At 46.4% G+C, this 25,921-nt stretch overlaps 1 protein-coding gene across 13 annotated transcripts in view; it reads right to left on the bottom strand.

The window, feature by feature from the left end:
* The window catches only part of NRXN3 (neurexin 3), a 1,648,091-nt gene that overhangs the window by 1,534,503 nt on the left and 87,667 nt on the right, over positions 1 to 25,921 (bottom strand). For all 13 annotated transcript variants that reach the window (XR_010731058.1, XR_010731057.1, XR_010731056.1 and 10 more), the window contains exon 3: positions 11,026 to 11,043. Coding sequence is in view for 10 of the 13 variants with exons in the window: in XM_066272928.1 (XP_066129025.1) it covers positions 11,026 to 11,043 (18 nt within the window). In the remaining 3 variants the exon portion in view is untranslated. The remainder of the gene's footprint in view (positions 1 to 11,025; positions 11,044 to 25,921) is intronic.

The raw sequence follows: 25,921 nt of genomic DNA on the forward strand, positions 1-25,921 counted from the left end.
GAAGCCATTTTCCCCATTACATGCAAATCTGAACACAAGACATGCTCAGGCTCCTCAGCCACTGACACTGTCCTGTGCGTGAGACCATTAGGAAGCCAAGCGGGACACCTTTCTCTAATGGCAAGGGTGGCATGGAGACATGTGAGTAAGGGAAGAAAAGAGACATGCAGTCACAAGTGTAGGAAGTTGGCCACTATGGGCAGAAGAGTGAGTGCAGGGGGTGCAGGGGGTGAGGTGGGACTGGTGAGAGGGATGCTTAAAGGGAAGAAATGGGGTCTGAAGTAAACTTCCCCCGACTTCCACAATCATGCCTCCGGCTAGCCTTTCCCGGGAAATTCCCCGACCTTCGTGTGCACTTTAGTTTCCCTGTTCTGTCAGGGGTTCACCAGTAGCTTGCCGCAGAGCCTGAGCTTGCTCAGCGTTTTGATCAATGACTTGGCTCAGAGCACTCATGATGTGCTGTCTGGATGATGTGATGAACTATAGCTGAGAGGAATAGCTATTTTGTTAGATATCAGAATCAGGGTCCAAAAGGAGGCAAACAGGCAAAAGTGAAATTTAATTTTAAAGGACAAATGTAAACTCCGGCACTTAAGTAACCCTCCCCAAATAAAAAGAAGTCAATAGTCTCATCTCTTCTCAGCACTGATTGTACCAAACTCGGGGTTTTGGTTCAGAGAATGGTGCCATATATTAGGAAGAACATTGAACCAGGTGGGGTGTGTCCAAAGAATAATCAAAATGGTAAGGAGTTCAAAGCATGTCATGGGAAGATTGGCTGAAGGAAGCGTTACATACAGAAAAAAATAAGAGAGGGCTAGATAAGGACATCAGAGCTGCCAAGCATCCCAAAAGTTGCACCTGCAAAACAAAGGAGCAAGCACATTCTGCAAGAACAGAGGGTCCTAACCACCAAAAATGCAATCCAACTCAAAGACTCTGTTTCCATGAACTAAGATGACCTCCAAAAAGGCTATGAGTCATATGAAATGTCTGATAGTTGGCCCTGGCCGGTTGGCTCAGCGGTAGAGTGTCGGCCTGGCGTGCGGGGGACCCGGGTTCGATTCTCAGCCAGGGCACATAGGAGAAGCACCCATTTGCTTCTCCACTGCCCCCCTCCTTCCTCTCTGTCTCTCTCTTCCCCTCCCGCAGCCAAGGCTCCATTGGAGCAAAGATGGCCCGGGCGCTGGGAATGGCTCCTTGGCCTCTGCCCCAGGCGCTAGAGTGGCTCTGGTCGCAACAGAGCGACGCCCCGGAGGGGCAGAGCATCGCCCCCTGGTGGGCAGAGCATCGCCCCTGGTGGGCGTGCTGGGTGGATCCCGGTCGGGCGCATGCGGGAGTCTGTCTGACTCTCTCCCCGTTTCCAGCTTCAGAAAAAAAAAAAAAATGAAGAAATGTCTGATAGTTGACTGGTTTTGACCTACAAAATGACAATCTTAAATGCTTCAAACTAATATCAACCATAAGAAAGCAAGCTTCAGTAAATCACCTAATAGCAATCATGAGCTGGCACATAGGAAGATCACCTGTTTACATATATGACTTTGGCTTTTCCACAAGCCTTGCCCAATATTGGGGATGAATTGATTAGTCGGACTGATGATGATGATGGTTTTCAGAAAAGAGCCTGTTGCTAACTATCCAAAGTAGGTGCCATCCAGGTCCCAGCTCTAACTTTGCCCTACCATGATCCGCCATGTTCTACCCTCGCCGCTAAGCCCTTTGTGGGATGTCCAACTTTGCTCTAACAGCCTAGTGGCGGGACTGAACAGAATTATTTCTTCCTATGTCACCCATGAATCACCAACAGCTTCGGAATGGCATAACCACAGGGCACAGACTGTTGGCATTACCCTCTGGTTCTATGCCACCTCTTTAGGAGGAAGAAGGAGTAGGGTTTTCTCATGTGGGAATGGCATGGAAGGAAGAGGGATGAAGGCAGTCATGCTTGTCACTCCAAGGATTAAGGGATCAGCAATTATGACTTTTAGGAAACTCTTTCCAAAGAAGAAGTCTTTTCTCTCTGACTTGTCATGAACCTCTCTAAAATAGCACTTCATTCACAAATGATGTTATGCAGGAAGGGACACCTGATGTGCCAGATGAAAGAACTATATCCGAAGAGATCGTGGCTGGATTTTAAAAAGCCAGGGCTGAATCGAACAAATCAAAGAATGGTCCCAAGTCTAAGTCAAATAAACCATTGCACCACACAGGAAGGAGAGGAAATGGTTTTGCAGCACTGCACACAAAATAGTAAAGGTTTTTCAGTGCCTTTAATTTCAACTTAATACTATAGTCATTAAAAAAAAAATGTTGAGGTACTTGATGGTATTATTAATAGATGTAGGGAGTCTATAAAAAGGGAGTAATGGGATCACTTTGTGAAGAACTGGTTGGGACATATTCATAATACCATATGGGATGTGGACATCCTTCTTTGGAAAGGATGCCCCCCCAAAAAAATAAACCCAAAAAAGTCATTTTCAGAGAACAATGACCAGTATAAAAAAAAAAAGAAGAAATTAAAACCTTTGTATAGACTGTCCAAAGAAACTGGAGATGTTTTAGCCTTTAAAAAAGAAAATCCTTAAAGACAAAAGCCCTGTCTTCAAATACGGGGTGTGTAATTAGATCTATTCTGTGTGTCTCCAAGGGCTGGAAGCAATACAGGTAGTGAAAGCTACAGTGACTCAGAATCAGGAAGAGCTTGTGAACATTCAGTGCTGTTAGAATGGAATGGAATAGCTAAAGGAGCAATGTGTTGCTCACCACTACAGAGGTTCAAACCAAGTCTGGATAAACTCTTATAAGGGAACACTCAAAAATTAGGTGCACAGAGACAACCTTTTGGGTCCTTTCTGTTTTTAAAATGCTAATAATTCTAACAAAGTTTTATGAGCACATGTGATATGGCAGGTAGCAGGGATGTAGGCATGAATAAGTTTTCAAAGATTGAGATACTTCCCATCCTTCAACAGCCCACAGTGGCCAATGAGGGGTGTGTGGGGACAACACACAGCTGACAATAGTGTATTATGATGGTGGCTCTACTAGCCCCATGCCCTCAGGTGCCATATCCTCTGCTCAGACAAAAAGGAGATCATTCATCCCAACCTCCCTTAATGCATGCAGGGTATAAAAATAGTGGTGAAGGCTGAAACCTCCCAATCCTTTCCCCTTCTAGCCCACTTTCCTTTAAAACAATGGCGTTCAAACTTCGGTCAAACAGAGTCCCCCAGATCTCATTCATTAGCCCTCCAGGTTGCTTCCTAGAGTTTGCAAAAGCAACGCTCTCGATAAGCTAAACCCTGGATTCAAATCCCATCTCTAGCTCTTATTAACTTTAAGATTCCAAACAAGTTAACGTTCCTGTGCCTCCTTCCTGTAAAATGTCTTCTCGGGCTCCCTATGATCACCACGAGCAACCGCATATAGAAAGCACTTTGCACTGTTCGTGACTTTTAGAGCCTGCAGTCCTTGCTGTCATTATTTAAGTAACTGGTTTATCTAGGTCCTCTCTCTACCCCTTCCCCATTTCTTGCCAGCCCAGGCCTAGCAGCCTGCTTGCCAGGCATCCTCAAATGTCTCTCTCCCACCATGGTCACAGTCAGCTACATTACTCCACGGGGGAGCCCTCAGCTCTCAGTGGCATTCCACGCCCTCACTCCTGAGACCTCGTCCCACAAACTGACCAGCTTATCCCAGATCCTTTCCAGACCTCCCTGGAAAGGTCTACAGCCTGGGACAGGCTACGTGGCCACCACAAATAAGCAGTGGGACTTAGCTGAGTTGTATGGAAGTTCTATTGCCTCAGTTTCCCCTCCTACACAAGGAAGAAATTGGTTTAGAACAGTTTCTCTTTGGTCTCACCAATGGCATATTGAGCAATGCTAAACAATAGCACATTCAGTGCTAACTGCCCCTTCCTACTAAATGCCACCAATGCCCGTCATCATTGGAGCAACAAATGTAGTCCCCACACATTTGACAGGGTCCGGGTGGGGCAGTGCCATCCCACTGAGACTACAGGAAAACTCTAATGATGTTTCCCTACTCTATCTCTGACCTTGCCCTCCGGAACTGAGAAACAAAATGGGACCAAAACCAGCACCCCAGTGAGTCTGCCCTGTCAAGACAATAAAAGAGGAGATTTTAAAAGACCTTGAAAAAGGCACCAAGTCGCAGCTGTCTGCTCTTTGAGTTAGCCAAAGCTGAGGCAGGCTGGGGAGCAGCTCCTTGCTCACACTTACTCATCAGATCAGCTATGGGAGCCGAGGGGGTCTTCCCAGGCCCCAGCTGGGAAATTGGCTGAAAGCTGAGTGCTGTGAGCCCAGCCTGGGGCCCCTTTCCAACCCAATGACATACAGCAGTGGTGGATTTCCCTACAGTCTGCACCTCCCACTGAGCCAAGCCCAGGACGGGCACTGAGCAAAGATTTGTTCAATGGACTTCTATCTCTGGGCAAAACCCCATAAAAAGCAGACTTTCTGTCAAAGGGTTTTGGGGTAAAACCAAGATCTGAGTCTTGAGCACTGTTTATTCAGTAAGCAAGTATTTATTCTGTACCTAGGACAAACTGGCCCTTTTCTAGGCCTAGAGCATACAGGAGTGACCAGGAGTGTACCCTCATGGGTGTGCCTTCTGGTGGAACTCCCCGTGAGATGTCTCCAGGACCAGACATATCAGGGTTTACATCCTGATCCACCACTTTTTACTGGGTTGGTGACTTATTATCGCTGAGCCTCTCTTTGTTCCTGGGTGAAATGGGTCTAATGACAGAATCTACCTCCTGGGGATGTCAAAAGAAGTCAATGATACATGCAAAAACTTAAGTTTTTCAATGCCCGATTCAAAATATAAGTTGAATAAATATCAGGTGTTTTTCCTAATAAATAAGGGGAGAAGACAAGCAGGATGATTGCCCAAAAGAATAGGAAAGAAGACAAACTTTATTTCAGGTACTACCAGAGTTGGGAGTTCTAAGTCTTCGGTAATGAAGAAAGCATTTTCCTGGGTATACCAGTCCCCAGGGTCTATCAGTCAGACGGCCTAATCGCAGACCTCAGAGTGGAAGAAGCCTGACAGGCCATATCATCCAGACTCTTCACATTAAAGAAAAGCAGCCTGATACCCAGAGAGGTTATGTGACTTGCCCACGGCCACATAGCTCCTGAGGAAAGTGGCAGAGCCAGATGGAGGCAGAACCACAGAGCAGGGATCTCAGATCTGCACTGAAATCCTAACCCCTATCCTACCAGTCTCTGACTTGGGCAAAGGATACAATGTCTCAGAGCCCAAGGTTCTCCACCTGTGAAGTGATAGGTGCCTGGTACAGGAGGTCTTCTATAAATGCCAGCTCCCTTTCTCAGTTCCTGGGATTCCTAGGCCGTGCTTGAGAGCCACGGTGGCCAGGCTCTGAGTTTGAGGGTCCCCCTCACCAAAAGCATAAAGATCAGGTCAGATGGGAGAGACTGTGTATCGGAGAGGAGAGCAGGTGTCTTTGGAGGGGCTCGAGGCGCAGCAGTGGGAGGTGGCTCTGAGCCACCTCCAGTGAGGGAGGCTGTGACACAGGCCCAAGAATGTTTTGTTTTTAAACCTCTCTGAGCTTAAGTGTCTTCATCCATAAAATGGAAACGCTGGTCCATTTTTAAAACGGATCGAACGCGATAGCTTCTAAAAAAAAAAAAAAAAAAAAGCGAATTTATACATTGCTTTTACGTGCGGGCACTGTGCTAAAGGCTTGACACGCATGAGCTCACTGAACCTGCACAACAGCCCCGGAGATAGCTAGCTACTGTCCCCATGTCAGGAGATAGGTAGCTACTGTCCCCATGTCACGGGGGAGGAAAGTAAGGGCACAAAGGAAAAGAAACTCAAACAGGTCAGACTGTTGCGCTGGGATGGAGCCAGGATGTCAACCCAGGCATCCAGGTTGGAGTCTGGGCTCCACCCTACGGTGCCAAACTGTTTCTGTAAAGGGCTGGATGCTGCGTCCGTCAGGCTTTGCCGCCACAGGTCTGTGTCGCCGCGACTCCGCTCTGACTTGGAAGAGCAGCCACAGACGATGCGGAAGCAAGCGAGCGTGTCTTTGTTCCAACCAGGCTTTATGTCAAAACACTGAAGCCCAAGTTTTATCAAATTTTTGCACCATACATTATTCTTCTTTTGATTGCTTTCAACTATGTGAAAGGAGTTGGCAGGCTGGGCGTGGCCCGGGAGCCTCGGCTGGCGGACCCCTGCCCTCTCCTCAGGTACCTTGCCTCTCAGTGAGGACGCCTTCATATGGAAAGTGCCTGAACAGTGACTGGCACAGGCCCAGTGGCGAATAAAAACGCTCATTCCCTTCCCCTTCCCTAACCTCTGTCTCCCTCTTAACTTCTATCATCCCAGAAAGTGGGTCCTTCCTGCTGCGCCCAGCAGAACTGGCGAACTGGGCTAGAGCGAGGTGGACCGCACCTTCCTCGGCACACACAGCCCTGGCAGCTCCAGGGCAAAAGGAGAGGCTGGGGATTTTAGGTCAGTATGTCTCAGACTTTAACGTGCGTCAGCTGGGCCTGTCTGGGGCAGGGCCTGAGCCTCTGCCTTTCCGACCAGCTCCTGGGTAAATCCGGCGCCGCAGGCTGGGTGGATCGCCTCTGAGCAGCAGCTTCTAGGGCAAACCCTTTGTGTCCATAAACACCATTCAGACACCGCCTCCTGACTTTGGGTTTAGAAGTGTCCCTCAGGCTGGACTGTGTGACCCCCCTAGAGACAGGGTAGGGGTAAGGACAAATAACTAGGTCCCCTCTCCAAGGACAGCCTGCGATGACTTCACCTGAAGGGGGCAGAGGGAGGCTGGAGCGGAGGCTGGAGCGGAGGCAGACCGCGCTCTGGGCGGCGGCAGACAGCAGCCCCTCCTCCCGCTTGCCCAGGCTCTGATGGACTGAAGCAAGAGGCCTATTTCCTCATCGGGCCTCTGAGTAACTAGGGCACTTCCACAAGGTCACAGTTATTCATTTAAATTCTAGCTCTAATCAGCAGGCACAGCCTGAGAAATTATTCCTTCTGAGGAGCGGCTGTCGCTGGAGCATCATAAACAGCCCCTCCTGGCTGGAAAGAGAAGCTGGAGGGAGGAGAAGGAAGGGGTCTCATGGCCTCAGGCCCCTAGCTCTGTTCCTTGCCTCCAAATTCCTCCTCTAATCAATCCCTTCTACCTCTAAAAGGCTTCCTCCACCCTTAGCTGAGAGTGCTGGAACACACAGGAAGAGGGGAGAGAGCTGAGGGCACTGCACAGCACCACACAGCGGGGCTGGGACTGTCCCCTCCTGCCTCACAGGCAGCCCAGGGAGACCCATGACAGGTCCCAATGGGCGAGGGGTGTGGGATAGGGGCCAGACAGCAGCCCCTTCCGGGCCACAATTGGGTTCCATGCCTTGGAAACATCTCTTCTCCTCCCGGGGCCTCAGTTTCATCTGAAAAGTAAGAGCTACAGTCCCTGGAAAGGATACCCTCTGAGCCGCAACATGTCTTGGGACCCTAAAGACTCATAGCGCTACTGGTGCTTGTGGCCACACTCTCTGCTCAGCCAGTGTTTTTGAGGTCCCACCATGTGCTGTGTAGCATGCAAAGACTGGGGAATGCAAACACGGGTAAGGTGCACCCACAGCTCTGCCCCAGAAACGCTAGGGCTTTGAAGAAGAAGAGCACAGGCCCTGGAGGCAGACAGGTCAGAGGTCCTGGTCCCGCGCCAGCAGCTGACGACAGTGGGCAGTTACTGACCCTCTTTGAGGCTCCCGTTCCACATCTGTAGAGAGGGTGACAATACCTGCCTGGAGGGGTTGGTATGAAATGTCAACTCAGAGGATGCCCGGGAGGCATCAGAGCTCAGGGTCCCTCTGGACCTGCAGACCAGCACGCCACAAATGCCCATTACCACATTGTAATTCTGAACCTTCTTCCCAAAAACTAGAAGGAGGGGCTGTGGATTTTTCCACCCAGAAGTCCAGGGACCTATGGCCTCCCCCTTGTCTCCTGGGTGACCAGATACTCTCTCCAAGGTCTCAGCCAATCTCCCGGACCTTGGGAAGGTGCTGCCTCCAGCCTCCATCTCTGGCTGCATTTTGCAGTAGTGTTACTTCTAACCAATCTCCTCAACATGTAAAATCACTCAATCAATCATCAATCAATCAATCATGCCCTTATAGTCTTTCCGCAGCTTCTGAGTAAACAGTTACATTAGCTCATAAAATCCCCACTTTGTCTTCCTGAGCAGGAGGAAAAATCCTCACAGAGCCACTGAAGGCTTCTTGTTCCAGGCCACCATGCTGCTGGCCCAGATGGCCCAGCCAGGGACTCGGAGCGACGGGAGGCCACCTCCCAGCCTCAGCCAGGGCCGGGCAGCTCAGGCTGCCTCCCGCCACCTCCAGGACCACAAGGGAAGGCTCTGAATTTGTAATTTGCTTCAGGCTCAGAAACAACAAAAAAGCAAGAGGTCGGTGGGGTGACCGGATTGGCAATCAGCTCTTGACACCTCCAGGACAGAATGAGGAGCACAAGATTTAGAACTGGACTGGAATCCCCTCTTGGCCCTGCTACTCAGTAGCTCGGTGACATCAGCACGTCACTTAACCTCCTGGCCTCCACTTCCTCACAAGACAAATAGAGCGCAGGTGACATACCTCAGAGGGTTATTAGGAGAATAAAGTGAGATAATGGCCATGAAATTGGAATGGCACTAGTTCTAGATACTGTTATCTACAGTAGGCCCACCCACTGGCCTCCACCCCTTGGGAGAGACAGAGGGGAGCCAATGCACCCACTGTGTTCTACCTTCTACCTACCATGCTGTTTCACCCAGGGCCAATATGGCGCCTTTGTGAGAATTAGAAGAAGGCGCCCCATGGTCAGAGGCAGTCCCGTGGACACAGCTTGGCAGGAGGAGTGCAGGCTGGATGTCAGCCCCCATTTCCTCCCTCAGCCAGGAGCAGCTATGCAGGGCACAACATGCACAGGTCTGCATGGGGACCCTAAGCCACATCTCTGCTGGGAACCAGGAAGGGAAGGGGCTTTAGTGGTACTTTTACAAACAAGATTGGAAGTGTTAGCCTTACTTGCTCACCTCCTTGAAGTATCCCAGGAAACACCATCTTAGTAGAGAGGCCTTCTCTGACCACCCTCTGTAAATGAGCAACTTCATTTTTTACCTGCTTTGTGTTTCTCCACCGCATTGACCACCCTCCGCCTGATATTGTACACAATATGTATACAGTATATACATGTGTGTGCATACTTATACACAAAGGTAGGTTTACAGTTGTTCGTATGAAAAATAATACAATACTTAATAAATAATACAAGAATAAACACTGTGTTTTTCGTACTCACAACTCCAGACCTACCTTTGCCCACCCTGTATATGGTTTCTTAGTTCATTGTCTGCCTCCATCTAGATTAAAAGATCCATGAGGACAGGGAGTCTTCTGTTCATTTGTTCTTTTATCCCTAGGGCCTAGAAGAGCCCAGGGTATGTAGTAGGTTCTCAATAAATATTTGTTGAGTGAAAGATTAACTAAAATACTATCAAATAGAAAGAATGGATTTAATGATATCTCCCTGGGGAAATGCTGTATTGTGCTTTGGCTCAAACAATTATTTTCAAAGGGGTGGGCAGTAGACAGAAACTAACAGATGGGGAAGTCCTGTGTATTAGCTAAGGGTGACTATATTATTTTCCTATGTTGTATAATATATCATATAGGATAATGATCAGAAACTATTCCTAAGTTTGGTTGATTATTTTAGATATTCCAAAATAATTAAGGGTAAATTCATTTGGAAAGAGGTCTTCTAATAATAAAAATGTTACACTACCTCTAAGCAAAAATAAACAGTAGTCCCATTAAGAAATAATGACCAGATCTTCAATTGCTGAGAGTTTTCAGTGATGGAGCCCAGTGTGCTCCAATGGAGGGTGCATGGACTTTGGAGTCTGAAAAGTCCTAAGTTCAAATCCCATTGCTACCACTGATGAGCCCTATGACTTTAGGCAAACTGCTCAACCTGTTGAGCCCTAAATTCCCCTCACATTAAAATGGATATAACAATACCTATCTTGTATTGATGTTATAAAAATTAAATGTTGAAAGGAACATTTCTAAACAAGAAAACGTGTATGGAAATGTTTTTTAAAAAGACGGATACTCCCTTCTCATTTAGTAGGGTTATTCTTCTTAACTCAAAGTTTTAGCCAGTTTAGAATGATCTCCAAACTATTCTAAATCACTTGACACTTCTTATCGATAAATGGTTGTATCGCCTCATATGAGTCTCTGTGTGGGTGTGTGTGTGTGTGTGGGGGGGAGTGTTACAATATATGTGTCTACACATATACAATGCTTAAAATTTGGCCTCTGGCTGCACGTGCATTTTAAAAACAAGAAATGCACAATATCATAAAGATTGTTCTTCCATTTGTTCATTGACAAAAAGAATTTGTTATTTTTTTTCCTACAGTGAACATGTATTACTTACATAACCAAAAAATATATATTGTTAATTTCATTGTGGAAAAGCCATTTGTTGGAATAAATAGAAAGAAACCTTCTTTTACCCACATTATATTTTCCATGCTGAGTATGTCATATCTTCACCTTTCAATCATCTGGAACTACAGAAGATACATAGATTTAAGGGGGACACAGCAAAATGCTCATTAAATCGGAGAATACTTATCTTAAGAACATCTTTTAAAAATATTTTCCAAAAGTTTCTCTACTTCTTTGATTCATCCAGAAATATTAATCAGAAGGGAAAGTAGAAGCATGGAAACCACATTTCTTTGGTTTTAAAATGGTTCTTCAAAACCAATACAAACCCATCAATTCAAGGCATTTCTTCTAACCCCAAATCAATAAAAAAAAATGCAGAGCATTTAGATTTTGGTTCTGTTAAGAGTCCCTTGGAAAATGTCTCACTCACAGTCAAACATGCACAATCTGGCGGAGGGGAAGTTTGCACGGCAGCTGTGCAGACACCAAGACTCACCTGGACCTTGACTGACATCTGTGGCAGCATTTTCAAAGAGGGGGAAAAGGGAGGGGAGAGAAAGGGAGAGAAAAGGAAGAAGAGTGTTAGCAGCACACATACACACAATGCAATGTGCCCTTGCATGACTATCAAGTTCATGCAAGATCCCAAAGGTGCTCAGCTTCTGAGCACTTAGTTCTACTTTCACCCAAAAACCACCCATGCAAGCTGAGGGGCCAAGCTCCCTTTTCACTGTGCATGTAATAAGAGAGGCAAGTTTCGCATCTGTCCGGAAAGACAACATCCTGGAATCAGATAGAGCTCCAAAGAGCCAAGCAGACTGGAATCCTGCAAGAATATTAGTTAAAATATTCTGGTTGATTTCTGCATACCAATGGCCAAGCAAATCCTCCTTCCCTCCAGATACACAACACTGGACATGAAATCAAGAGAGGTTTCCCAGGAGAGAGAAAAATAATAATAATAAACCATTCCCTTGAGGAACAAAGAAAAAGAGGCATAAGAGTTAAGAGCAAGTTGCAGCATTGTTCATCACATAGGACTGAAGGGCACAAGATCACAAAACATTCAGAAGTCCCTACCTCCCCAGAATTCCCAATGACCATTCTTCATCACAGACAGCTGTGTGTGCATGGGATTGCGTGTTGAGTAGATCATTTGCCAGAAAAATGGAAATTCTACCTCCCCCTTTAATTTTTCTCCTTTCTTTCTCCCCATCATTAATGACAGGAGTTGCCATTTGAAATCACTTTTAATATCTACAAATAAACATCCAGCCCTAGGGAGGCTGATATTTGAATTAAGCCAATGAATTTCAGAAATGAAAAACAGTTCAATCCCATCATTTCCATGAACACAATCTCCTTCTTCTACCCTCAGTGTAAAACAGAATCATGCTAGAGAAGCCAAACTAAGAACAGCCCAAAGTATTGTTTAAACCCCTGGACCTGACCTTGAGGATATACTATAGTCGAGGAGAAGGAACAGGAAGCTGCTTCAAGAAACCATGGGCCATCCGGGCAATCCTGGGTGACTTACTTGGAATCACTGAATGGTGGGGGTCTCGGGTATCCACAGACATTATTTATGTTAATTATTATTATTATTATTATTATTAGTGAAGATGGGAGATGAAAGAGGCTAAGGAATGTGCCTCAGGTCACACAACTAGTTCAGGGATAGAGCCAAGAAAAAATCCTAAGTCTCTTGAATCTCACCCAGTTCAATTTTTATTCAACTGAAACCCAAGTCTCTCAAGGGTATATGGGAACCCAAATTCAGCTCGCAAGAAAATGAGCACCCTGAAACCATAAGGGGGCTGGGCAAATGCCTCCCATTTACCCCATGAGTGGCTCAGGGGTTACCCTCTATGCCTCTAATTTGCTGCCGTCAGATCTGTAAAGTTCTAGCATGTTCCTTAGGGCTCTTGCCCCAGAAAAATCCAGGCGCTGACCTAACAGAACTGTGTCTCAGCCTCTGGGAGAGGCATACCCATAGCAACCGCTGAGCATTTCCCCAGCCCACACCCTGCATTCCCTAGAAGCTGTGTCTGCCCAAAGAGACTTCTAGAGAGCTCTGAAGCATTCCTCAGCCACACCCCCTTTCAGGTTTTCTGGTGAGTTGTTAGATTTAGGGGTGGAGTGGCAGTAGGGAGGAAGAAAAGAGGCAAAATAGAAGAGGTGGGAAGAGACAACATTCTACATAAATAAGTAAGTAGGCCGTTAACTATGCCTGATGGATTTCCTAGAACAGGAGTCATTAAAATACCCCTTTATTAAACAGGGTATCAAACTATTTACATGTGGTTGAGTTCAGTGGTAGGAGTGTCTACATCATTGTTCATTGGAACATGTTCTTTGGGGGCACCAAGACCCAAGGGAGACAGGATACTTTAGAACCCCAAAGTTCTTTCAATACTAAGTTGCCCATTTGATCATTGTGGTTACAATCCTAGATTTTGGAGATAGATTGGTCTGGGCTCAAATCCCGGTCTGCTCAGTGGCTTTGGGTCAGCCACGGAACTTTCTCTGAGCCCTTTTCCTTGGCTATAAAATGGGAAGATAACTGAGCCTCCCTCATGGCAGTGTTATGAGAATTAAATGAGATTAAATTCTTGTAAAGCACTTAACTCAGTACAAGGCAAACACTGCATAAACGTTAGTTGCTCTGATTATTATCATTTTGAATTACCACAGACAGAATTACTAAAAAATGTTGGCCAGATGGCTCCCTGGAAATGCCAGGAGATCACAGGAATTAAGCCGTATTTCTTTGGGTGATTTGGGTTCAACTCCTCTACCTGTGAGTGCAGCCCACCCCTCCACTGGGCTGTCTCTTCTTCCTCCCCTTTCTTGGGGAGGGGGGTGAGTCAAGAAGAGAGGCAAGAGGGAATTAGCAGGTTCTAGGTAAGCAGAAGTAGGAAATCAAATTCCACTCTTATGCCATGGGTTTCCCTCCCTCAAACCTTAATTTAGTCCAGTTCTAGTCCTTTGTATAAAAAAATCTAGCATCTCTTCTTGGCCAAAGAGAGCCAACAAAACCACCAAGAACTCACCCCCCCTACCCCCCTTCAGCAGAGGGTCAGGATTCAACTCAGCTCCTGGCTGTGGCACCAACCTACAGGCAATTCTGTTATGTCCAATTTGAGGAATGGAGAGACACTATGTCACCTGGCCCCTGGCCCCAGGAGCACTGAGTTGCCTGAATCTCTGCATTCAATTCTGACCAAAAGAATGAAATGTCAAAAGTAGGAGTGGAAGGGGAGGGGGAGGAGCAGAGGGTAGGGACCAGAGCTTCAGCAGTATCCGTCTGCTGTATTGTTGGACCAGCATCCTTCTCCCCGTCTTTCTATGGCACGCCCTAGTTGTCTTCTGGGGAACCCCCTTTCCTACCCTTAACCCATATGGCTTGGTAGAGATGACTCCCACCCCTACCTGAGCTCCAAGGGTAGGCATGTGACTCCGACCAGGTCATGGGAATCCACAGCTGGATTGCCAGGATTCAGGCTGTGGGACTTTCTGCCAGTTACCTAAGCTTGCTGTTTCAGTTTCCTCATCCATAACATGGGTGTGATAATGGTTCCTACCCCCTGAGGTTGTTGTAGGAGCTTAGAACATAACGACCTAGTCCTCAGTCAGTGTTAGCTGATAATTTGATTACCTTCATATAGGAGAGGACTAGAGTATTTAAAAAAAAAACAAAAATAAAAACCCCTTCTGATGGTCATACAGCAGAGTGTCCTAGGACATCTCTGTGGTGGTTTGTGGTGTCTGACTCCATGCCTAGCTGCCTCCCACTTCTAAGGCAGTCACCCCCAGAGCGCCCTCTGTCTGTGGTTGATATGGATGTACAGCCTGGGGTCTGTATGTTGGGGAGCAGCATTGGGCCCCAGAATTGGCCCTAAGAAATGTGTGTGTGTGTGTGTGCGTGCGCACACATGTGTGCGTGTGTGTGTAAATATGTATGTGTAAAAAATTTTTAATAGATTAAAAAGTGAGGGCAAATTGCAGAAGAAAAAGCAAAAGGGAGCGACAACCAGATGTGATTGATCCAGGGGAGAAGGCATCCTCAGCCTTGCCAGCCTGGCCCAGCTCCCTCCTGCTGTTTTATTTTCTCACACTGCTGGGCCTGTAGTTTCCTGAGCTCCACCGCATTCAAATCTATATTCTATTTTCTCTCCTAGAAAATAGGTCAGACCCAAGGCAGAGTTCACCAGGTCGGGTCCCGGAAGGTTTGACTGGGTTTTGCCTGCAGGAAGCAGCTCACCCCATGCTCCCCAAAGCTCCTCCACAGGCATAAGGGAGTGTGGAAGTAGCAAGCGGGGTATATCAAGTTCCTGCCTCTTGAGATGATGTAGTCCAAATAAAGGGTGACGTGGGAAGGCTTCCCAGGCTAAGCTACACTCTACAAGTGCAACAGCGGCAGGTGGAGGGTCCTCCCCGACCCAATACCCACTCCCACCCCTGCAATTAGAACCAAATCTCCCCAAACTGCAGGAAATTGTTTCCTTTGAACTTTAATATAACCAGGTTGATCATCTCACTTGTGGCTAAAATTGTTGTTGAAGAACAATAAATGTCCATAGGGTGCTGAGTGCCATGGGGGTAGACATGTCCTGATTTACTTCTCTGGTTGTAAAGGCAAAGAGAGTGAGTGAAGGGTGGCAGTAACTTTCAGATCCTTCCTCTCCTGAGCTGCTCCCATGTTCCTGGTTTGAGCATGGCATTTCTGACAGAGGTGGCTACAGGCTGGGCCAGAAGTTGTTTTCATCAGGTGTTTCTGCCCCCTAGTATTCTTTTGAAGCACCTGCTATCCACCAAGGTCAGTGTAAATGCCAAAGCTATAAGGATGGGAGAGGGAAAATGACTGGTTATGTGAGCCAGTCCTCAGCCCCTCGGCCGTCACAGCAGAAGCAACTAACTAACTAACTAACTCACTCACGCTAATGGAGGGGTCCTGCCTGCAGCCTGCGCGTTTGCTATTGCCCGGCCTGCACAGTCTTTGTCAGGCATATGTAAGACTGCTCTGCACTTTCTTCAGGTACCAGCTCAGCTATCACTTCCTCAGAATAACCTTCTTCAACTGCCTTCTCTCATCATGGCATTAGTCACTGTTTGACATTACATGCTGGGTCTATGGTTTTAATGTTGTATCTCCCATTAAACTACAAGCTTCATGAGGAAAAAGTATTGTCTGTTTCATCCAATACTTGTATGCCCAGAGTTTAGGCAGGGTCTGGCCTGTAACAGGGTAAGTGGTGACCCGCTGATGTATGATACGTACCTTGTAGTGCTGGGGGGGGGGAGGCTGCCCAGCGGCCTCCAGGCATATTCCTGCCCCAGGCCTACAGATATCAGGGTAGGCCTGCCGCTGAGGATGACGTGACACCCGACCACCACATCAGGAGAGGAAAAAAAGAAATAAAAGGCAAAACCTGCACCTCCCCATTGGCCTATCCTTTCTCATCCCGGGAGAGAATGAGCCCAAGGTTCTTCCCTCCCCTACAGGAACAAACATAGAAACGATTTTTTTTTTTTTTAGTTGGGAGCTAAAGCGAACTTCCAGCAGCGAAGGGGCTGGGTTTCCTGAGCTGGGGGACTCCTTCCGCAGTCGGTGGGCGTCTGAGCTCTTCAAACACAGGCAGAGTTGTCTCTCCACAAAGGGCCAGGTGGTGTTAGCCTCCTCCCCGACACAGCCCATTTATCCGCCTTTGTCAAAGACGAAGGCGGAGCCCCCAAGCCCTGGTGCTGTTTGCTTTTGGTCTTTGATGCTAATAACTCCAGATTGCAAGCTGGAGAGGAGGGGGGACTGCTGTGTCAGGTGCAGCCCGCCTGGAAGACAGCCCAGGGAGAGGGGCGGGATGAGAAGCAGGAAGGAGCAAGGGCGGGGTGGTGGGCTGGGTCACTGCTGCCCCGAAGACCCGAGGGGCTCTAACACGCACACAGTGGATCTGGCTGGGGTACCAGAACTCGACTGGCAGTAGCAGGAAGAGGCAGTCCACCTGTTACAGATGAATTCAGAGATCAGTGCGGATGGTCGATTTTATTTATTTTATGCTTTGGGGGTCTGAGCATAGACATGGGGTGAAGGCAACCTGGGGTTTGAATCCTGGCTTTGCCACTTGCTATTAAAGATGTTTTTGTCAAGCTTCTTAGCTTCACCTCCTTCTTCAGCTGCATGGGAATCGTGGTAGTAGAGTCCGTTCTGCTAGCATCCTATGCATCCATAAACGTCACTACGCTGTGCAAAAATCTCACAGTAAAACCACAGGGTTCCACAACCCCAAAACATCATCAGTGATACATAGTAAAAATAGTGAAAATAAGTTTCACTATTAGTGTTCTTCATTTTTCCTGGGTTCAGGTCTTTTTTTTTTTTTGTATTTTTCTGAAGCTGGAAACGGGGAGAGACAGTCAGACAGACTCCCGCATGCGCCCGACCAGGATCCACCCGGCACGCCCACCAGGGGCGACGCTCTGCCCACCAGGGGGCGATGCTCTGCCCCTCCGGGGCGTCGCTTTGTCGCGACCAGAGCCACTCTAGCGCCTGGGGCAGAGGCCAAGGAGCCATCCCCAGCGCCCGGGCCATCCTTGCTCCAATGGAGCCTTGGCTGCGGGAGGGGAAGAGAGAGACAGAGAGGAAGGAGGGGGTGGGGTGGAGAAGCAAATGGGCGCTTCCCCTATGTGCCCTGGCCGGAAATCGAACCTGGGTCCCCCGCACGCCAGGCCGATGCTCTACCGCTGAGCCAACCGGCCAGGGCCTGGGTTTAGGTCTTTAAGAGCAACAACTGTGCTGTGCTTCTGATATCTTATTGTGCCATCAGCAGAATGATTCAAGTTGCTAGTCAGATAGAAGAAGGATAAGGCTACAAGTTAAAACATTCTCAGAGTTTCATACTTGTAAAATGGAAATAGTGTCAAAATAATTCACTGCTTCCTGTTAAATCATTTCCACGGATTAACTCATTTCATCTTCACAAGAGCCCAATGAAATTGGGTACATTATTGTCCCATAAAAAATTTAAATGAAAAGATAGGAGCCCATTTTTACAATGTGTTAAATGGTTAAGAAACACATAAACACTGTTATGAGTATAGCACTTGAATAAGACCTGAAGTTTGCTTGTGAATTGTTGCAAAGTAGTGAGAGAAGGGTCATCTGAAATTGGAGGGGTATCCAATGGCATCATGACACACACAGTGACTGAAGTAGCCAGCAGGTGTTGAGGTACGGCATTTCGTGTATTCTTTCTTGCACAGCCTGATTCAGCCGGCTGTAGCTTTCTGCCTTTACCTAGCGCTTCTCACGGATGAAATCATGCATAATCAAAAGCAACATTATTATGCTCAAATAGTTCCCTAATATATCAATCGAATTGGAACAAATTTGCATTTTCAAAACACACATTATAGCAGAACTGACTGTACCTAATTTATATGACTGTTAGGATCAAATGAGATGATCCATATAAAGTACTAAGGCACAGAGTAAACATTCAATAAAAACTTACTGAAACTGTTAATATTAGTATCTCTGCTGGCTTGCTGATTCCCTTTTCAACTGAAAGGGTCAAGTCGAGTTCCTATTGAGCTGTGTAAGCCTTGCAAACAAAAAGTGTCTCTAGCTAAATAGTACTTCCCAGCCTTAGGTCACGAGGTTGGTACCTACAATAGGTTCTCTCCTAACAGGACAGAGCAGAGCCCAAATGCCATCTTCCTAGGTAAAGAAATGGATGCTGACCTTTCTAAATAAGCATGGTCCACCAGGAAGAGAGATATACACCTACAGCTCAGAGAATGCCAGGAAATCAAGAGAGAAACTGACCTAGATGATAGGCTGTCCCACCATTTAGAAGGATAGAAAGGAATACATGCTCATGTTGCAGAAACAGCCTAGATGCAGACAGCTTCAATTTCCCTGCCCCCTGCAGATAGCACAGCATTCTGGAGTCAGGAAGACCTGGATAAAAATTCTCTCTTCCACATACTATGTATTTGATCTTGGACATGTTCACTAACCTCTCTGAGCTCTTACTACCCCATCTGTAAAATGGAGGCAATCTATAGACCTTGTAGGACTGATGTAAGGGTTATAAGGAACTAATGTATGCAAAAGCACTGAGATGAAGTCTGGAACAGAGGAAGCACCAATCAATGTTGGCAGATCGTAATTACTGCATTGCTTGACCCGAGTGATTTCCTTAAGAGGATCTGTCCTCTTTCCAAGAATTCCTTGCTCTCTAGAGAGACTAACCCCTCAGGGCTTATGCCAATTGGAATTATGGCCTGGGGAAAGCAGGTGGTTCTCCCAGGGTTTCAGTGGGGGTGAGTTCTACAAATTTTGCAATTCAGTTCAAAGAGCCTTGGAAGACAAGGCTTACTGCAGCTCCTCTGTAGGGGGCGCTGTTATGGATATCAGGAAAGAGCTGGGTTTGGAAGACGCAGCCATGGATTTTTGTTTTGTTTTCCTTTATTTTTTGGTTGTTGTGGTGGTGGTGGTGCTGGTGGTGGTAAATTAAATAACATAACATAAAATTTACCACTTAACCATTTTTAAGTGTACAGGTCAGGAGTATAAAGTGCGTTCCTATTGTTGTGCAACCCTCACCACTATCCATCTCCAGAATTACAGTCGTCCCTCACCATGTCACGGCTCACTTTTCGTGGTCTCACTGTATGGTGGATTTTTCACTATATCGCGGGATTTTGCATTAGATAGGTATTTTTATATATTTATTATTTTAATTATTTTTGTGGTAAAATAAGCAAAAGAAGTGTGGAAAAGGTTAATACAGTGTGGGAAAGGTTTATAAGAGGGCGGGGAGGGTTTATTAAGCCTTAAAATATATATAAATAATAAAATAAATATAAGGTCGCTACTTCGCGGATTTTCGCCTGTCGCGGAGGATTGTGGAACCTAACCCCTGCCATGGAGGAGGGGCCACTGTAGCCCCAATAGAAGGCCCCCTCCCTACCAAGCCCCTGTTAGCTTTTCTGCTTCCCCTCACACCCCTCCCTTTCTTCCATCTTCAGAAAATGAGCAAGGTGGATTTCTTCCCTTTGTAACGCCAAGGTGTGTGGTGGTGTGAAATTAGAGCAGGATCTGCTCTGAACATAAAAGTGTTCTTTTTTGAGTCTGAGAACCATGTACATAGCTTGTTAATTATTGCCGATCCCATTCCGAAGGGGTCAATGGCATTCCGCGGGCCCTTCCAGAAACAACCGGGGGACCCAGGCAAGGAGGCTGGGCACTGCCAGGAGCCCCAGAGGTCAAGCAAGCACACAGCGGCCCCTGGAAGAAACTCCACATGTTAGGCATCAAAAACTTCTATGGTACTCCTATAGCTAAAGAAAGAAAAACAGGGCCCTGGCCAGTTGGCTCAGTGGTAGAGCGTCGGCCTGGCGTGCAGGAGTTCCGGGTTCGATTCCCGGCCAGAGAACACAGGAGGAGCACCCACCTGCTTCTCCACCCCTCCCCCTCTCCTTCCTCTCTGTCTCTCTCTTCCACTCCCACAGCCAGGGCTCCATTGGAGTAAAGTTTGCCCAGGCGCTGAGGATGGCTCTGTGGCCTCTGCCTCAGGCGCTAGAATGGCTCTGGTTGCAACAGAGCAACGCCCCAGATGGGTGGAGCATCGCCCCCTGGTGGGCATGCCGGGTGGATCCCGGTCAGGCGCATGCGGGAGTCTGTCTGACTGCCTCCCTGTTTCCAACTTCAGAAAAAAATACAAAAAAAAAAAAAGAAAGAAAAACAGTAGAAACATTAAAATGGGGAGGTGGCTATATGATTGTTTCAAAGAGAAGGGAGTGAAGGAGACACAGGGAATTTCAGAAGTGGAAGAGTTCTAGGATGTCAAGTAGATTCATCCCTTTCATTGTACATTCCACAGACACAGCTTCGTCACACAGACTCACATCGACAGCCTGTCCTGGGGGCTGGGGGCATAGCAAATGAACCAGACAGGCATGAGTCCTGTGTTCTTGGGGCTTCAGGTCTCGCTAGGAAGATGGGCCACACATAACCAGACAATTAGGTATCTATTTATCACTGTGATCGGTGCCAGAAAGTTGTACAGGATTCTTTAGGCTCAGACAAGAGAAACAGACCCATGACAGAGAAAGTGACATGTCCACCCAGCTGGTCAGTGTTAAAGCTGAATCTAAAATTCCAGTCACCTGTGTCCCCAGTCCATTGCTGTTCCCACTGGGTCACAGTAGGGGCACCAGTGCCCTGACAAGGGGTCTGGGAGAAGGGCCCAGCACTGAGAGTACAGTGGTGGCCCCATCTCTGCAGCTTCCATAGAGGAGCAAGAACATGAACTTGGAGACTTCACTGTCTTCCTGGACACTCGCTCATGCATTATAGCGATGGAAAATGGTTTCAGCTGCCTTAGGGTGGGGGCCTCAACATTGGCGCTTCAACCATCAAGACAACAATGAAGAAAGAGAAGAGCCTTCCTCAGAACCAATCAGAAAGGACAGGGAGTGGGGGTGCAGACCCACTGCACAGGCTGAGCTCTAATCTATCTGCTGTACTCTGCTTGAGAATTAATCACACAAATCCCTTGATAAATCTGAGGTTGTTATTAGACAACACTAATATCCCCCTTTGAGTAATCCAGACAAATACACTGAGATGGGGGAGTCCCAAGTGGCTGGGACACAGACGGCTTTTACATTCACACACAACCGCACACAGACACGTGCACGGGCATTGCCCCCACCCCACCCCATGCTCAGATGTCTGTTCCCAGCAGCACCCTTGGCCTCTGCCCTGATGGCTTCAGGCAAGGAGGGTGAACTGAAGGATGGGCGAGCAGGGCCTGACTCCCTGTCCTCCCAACTCTGCCACTGACCTAATTTTACACAAGAGAGGATTTTTCCTTGTTGGTCCTGCTTGTTTGTAAATCATGCCCAGTGCACACACAACCTAAGACAGGCCTTGCTAGGAAGAAGCCAAGAGGGAAGGGACCCCATTCCCTAGCCTTTCTAATTGGTTCTGGGGAAGGCTCTCCCCTTTTCCTTGTCTCCCTGATGGTTGAAGGTTCTAAAGTGTGAGCCCCAGCTGCTGTTTCTCAGGGAGCAGGTCAGTGGAAATTCTGTTAGGCTCAGAAGAGGTGGTGAGGGGTGGAGGGTAGGAGGGGCAGGCACACCATCAAGGTCGTCTCAATTTCATATTCTTGTCCTGCCCTTCTCTGAACTAGAGGAGCTGTACATTCTAAAATGACCCAATAGACCTCTGCTGCTAACTTTATCTGTGACCTTGGGTCAGTTTCTTAATCCTGGATCTCCACTGATCTCTACAAACAACACAAGATACTTTGACCCTGATGTTATGACCCCTCAGGTCACAGGTTCCTAGCTTGGACCTGCTTTAATAAAAAAAAAAAAATAATCAGGAAAGAGACTGACTTTAGTTGTAGAAAATAGTTCTTCAAATTGTAAAAACTGACCTGGAAAAAAATTAGACCTGTCAGGGAAAGAAAAAAAAAGCAACACAAAATGAAACTGACAGTAGCTAAAAATGCACACGATAAAATTTGTTATTGACTAAAAAAAAAAAATGGAAGGAAAAATCAAATACTGACGACAAAATTTAGACCGGCAAATGAGATGTGAGAAAATTGGGTATGGTAGGAATCACAACAGCAAAAGAATGCCCACAGGGGTAGAGCTTAGATGGGCAAAATATGATAGGCATGCACACACACAAAACCAACCAATCGATGAATCAAATCTTCACTAGCAGAATCGATCTTGTTAGAAAGAATTCCATCAACTATAAAGGAATTGAAAAAATAAGAAAGAATTTAACTACACTGAAGAGAAAATGAACTGAAGAAATTATGAGCCTCACATTGTTTGCTTCTGAAAAATACTCCCTTTATAAAATAAATAAATAAATAAATAAATAAATAAATAAATAAAAGTTTCAGGGTTTGTATAACCCTAATTATACCAACATAGAGGTAAAAGGTCTCGGGGTCAAAGGATGCAATCCTAACATACTTGGTAAATGCTGAAGAAAAATAAATGATACGATCTCAGAGGTCCTGTCCAGTGGCAATTTTTTTCTGATAAAAAAGCAGAATAGCAAGTGAATAAAACTGCCCAAATCGTTCACTCCCAGGAAGAAGGTAGCTTAGAAACCTGTCCTGACCTGTGGTGGCGCAGTGGGATAAAGCGTCGACCTGGAAATGCTGAGGTCGCCGGTTCAAAACCCTGGGCTTGCCTGGTCAAGGCACATATGGGAGTTGATGCTTCCTGCTCCTCCCCCCTTCTCTCTCTCTGTCTCTCCTCTCTCTCTGTCTCTCCCTCTCCTCTCTAAAAAAATAAAAAATAAAAAAATAAGAAACCAGCCACTGCTGGAATGCTGAGGTCGCCAGTATGAAACCCTGGGCTTGCCCAGTCAAGGCACATAAACGAAGTAACTACCATTTGAGTCGATGCTTCCTGTTCCTCCCCAACTTTCTCTCTTTAAATAAAAAAAGGAACCAGAAACCAGCCACAGCCTGCAACAGTAGTTCTCAGACAATTAGACTTGATTTACCTATGACATATTTAAAGCACTTTAAAGCAATTTTGAAACTAACATAGGGTAACTGTATTGTTATTTTGCCAAGAAAGAATAAAAACCCCAAACTGACTCTTTGTATTGTATTATCATGTTTTCTTAAAAATAAAAGGCATTCAAGACCCCAAAATAAAAGGACATAATCTCAGAATTTTTTAAAGTATTTTTTTAAAAAAATATAACTTTACTATAAATTTCCTGCCCTATGTTTATTTTTCTTGTTTTCCTGAAAAATGGTAAAACATCATTCTATCCCCTCTGTGTTTCTGTCCTACTAGGTTGCAGGTAGATTGGGGAGTCTCTGTGTTTCAGCCTCCTCACCCAGAATGGAGATAAAAGGTAAGCTTACTCATACAGTGCCTGAAACATAGTAAGTGTTCAATAAATGTTCAGCCATTTTGAACTAAATTGACCCCCAGCCTCAGACTGTACCCCTCCCCCTCCAAGCTGAGAATTTTGTAGACATCCTGGAACATAAATGTCCCTCGTAACAAGAACCAAAGAGCACGAGGTGATCAGGACAACACTTACTCCTCTTCACACACCGAGCAACACCTCATGGCAGGTGGGAGGGCCTGAGAGGACAGGTCCCAGGGGGAACATAAGCCCTGGGAAGAAAGGGCAGCTCTCTGGCTCTCTGGAAAAGCTCAGGCAGATTTCCGGGCTGTGGGTCAGACTCATGCTGTGAGGAACAAGCCGCTTTGGGCTGGCATCAAATGACAGTCACTGTGGCTGTGTCAAGAGCCTCTCAGCTTCACCTTCTCCACAGCTTCCTCTAAGTAGAAGTCTACCCCCCAACCCTCACCTCTAGGGCTCTGAACCCTGGATGGAGAGGTCCATGTGGATGCTTGCTTACCCGACGAGGTCAGCTGCCCTCATCTGATCACACTGACAGCTTCTCTCTTTCCCCATCACCACACAGTCCCTTATCCACCCCTCCATCCTTCTGTAGGAACCATCAGCCATATTCCAAACAAATATATAAAAGGAAAGAAACATATTTCCTGTCAAGTCTATTAGAGTAGTCAACCTTGTTCTTAGGCCAGCCAAGTGACAGAGAATACATACAGCCTCTCCATTGCGTTCTCCTTGTTCCTTCTCATCTTCAGATGTCACCTTCACAGAGGGGCCTTCCTAGCGCCCCTTCTTTCTCATTACATCTTCCCTCACCCTGTTCTTTCTATCTAGAGCACTCATCACAATTGTAATTATACATTTATTGGTTTTCCATAGCTGTATTTTCTTCTGATTTGTAAGGCCCATGAAGACAGGCACCATAGCTCTTTTGATCACCCCAGATTATGCTTGGCAATCAATGTTCTGTTGACTCAATCAACTCTCTTGAGCCACATATCTTTGCTTAGTGTGATTTATGGGAATGGACGCTAGACTGGGAATTAGGATACCTGGACTATATAGTCCCAGTCCCCTGGCCAGTTTCTAGCTGACAGTCCTATTGTAAGTTACCTTGCCTCTCTAGGTCACCATTTCATAAAAGTAGATCAGACTGTGATGCTCAAGAAGGGGCAGGGGTAATATACTATATATGTTGGGGGTGGATATGTAAATTAAAACAATATTCATTTTACAATTTAATACTAGCAAAAGATTTCCACCAAAGCTTGAAAAGAGGTCTTTTAGATAGATGATGGGATTAAGCTGACAAAATACCAACTATAACAAAATATTACTTGGGGTTCATGGGTTACAAAAGATTGAGAAAATACTGGATTCTCATTCAAGTAGTTCATGGTTGAACGGAATGGCGCATGGGCCAGGATAAAACACCAAAGATAAGAAGTAGGGAAGTAGAGTGCCCAGCACGGTTTGTATGTATGTTTCTCTTTGCAACAGGTGTCTGAATCAGGATCAAAATCAGTCCTGTGCAGAGACGGAAAAGGTCAGAAGTTAGTGGGTGAAGAGAAGAAAGTGGTACCCTGCATACTAAAGGTACCCCATTGGGTCAGCAGAGAATAGGGTTGGGCTATCGATGGCCTTAGGAGCCACTGTTTAATGCCAGGTTGAAGAGGGGGAAGAGTGAGGTGAGAGAGAGAGAAAGCTCCAGATCAAAGCCCAGACCTGTTTCTTTGGCAGATAGATTGTTTTCCCTCTTCAACTTCAGTTATCTCATCTATAACACCTGGAAAACAATAGTAGAACCTCCTGGTAGAAGTGATTGGGTGAATTAAAGGAAGTTACATTTGAAAGCACTTACCCCACTGCCTAACATGTAGAAATCACTTCATGAGAAGTAATTCATCACCATCATCATCATTAAAGCTAGTCAATCAAAATAACCAGGTGATAAATCTTAAGATTTCCATGAAATTAAGATGGGATCTTTGAGGCAATACTCAATAATATGACCAGATGTGGGCACTAACTGAAACTCAGCCCTAAGTCCACAGGCTCTACCTGTGTCCTCGCCCAGCAAACTGGGGAAGAGCTGGCCTGGAAACTGGGTCCAAACGAAGCCTGGAACCCTGTGATTCCTTGGAGTGCGGTAATCACACCTCTGAACTTCACAGTCTTTGCTCTGCTAGGTGTGAAGAGGTCACTGTTACCCTATGCTTCTCCTTTCAAAACATCCATCACTAATAACTGCATGATTAATTAAGCATGATGGCACACCTGTCTTATTCATCACTCTACGCCCAGTGCACGTGACACACAGTGGGCCCTCAGTAACTGAATGCTATTGTTGTAGGAGGTGGAAAAGGTACTTTTCAAAAAGCATCGCCGTGTCTCAGTAAGAGATTTCATGTGAGCATGCATGCTCACGTAGGCTCCATTTCTCGGTTCCCATCACAGGCCAGCTGGGCCC

This window comes from Saccopteryx bilineata, chromosome 4 (genome assembly GCF_036850765.1).
Source record: "Saccopteryx bilineata isolate mSacBil1 chromosome 4, mSacBil1_pri_phased_curated, whole genome shotgun sequence".
NCBI lineage: Eukaryota > Metazoa > Chordata > Mammalia > Chiroptera > Emballonuridae > Saccopteryx > Saccopteryx bilineata.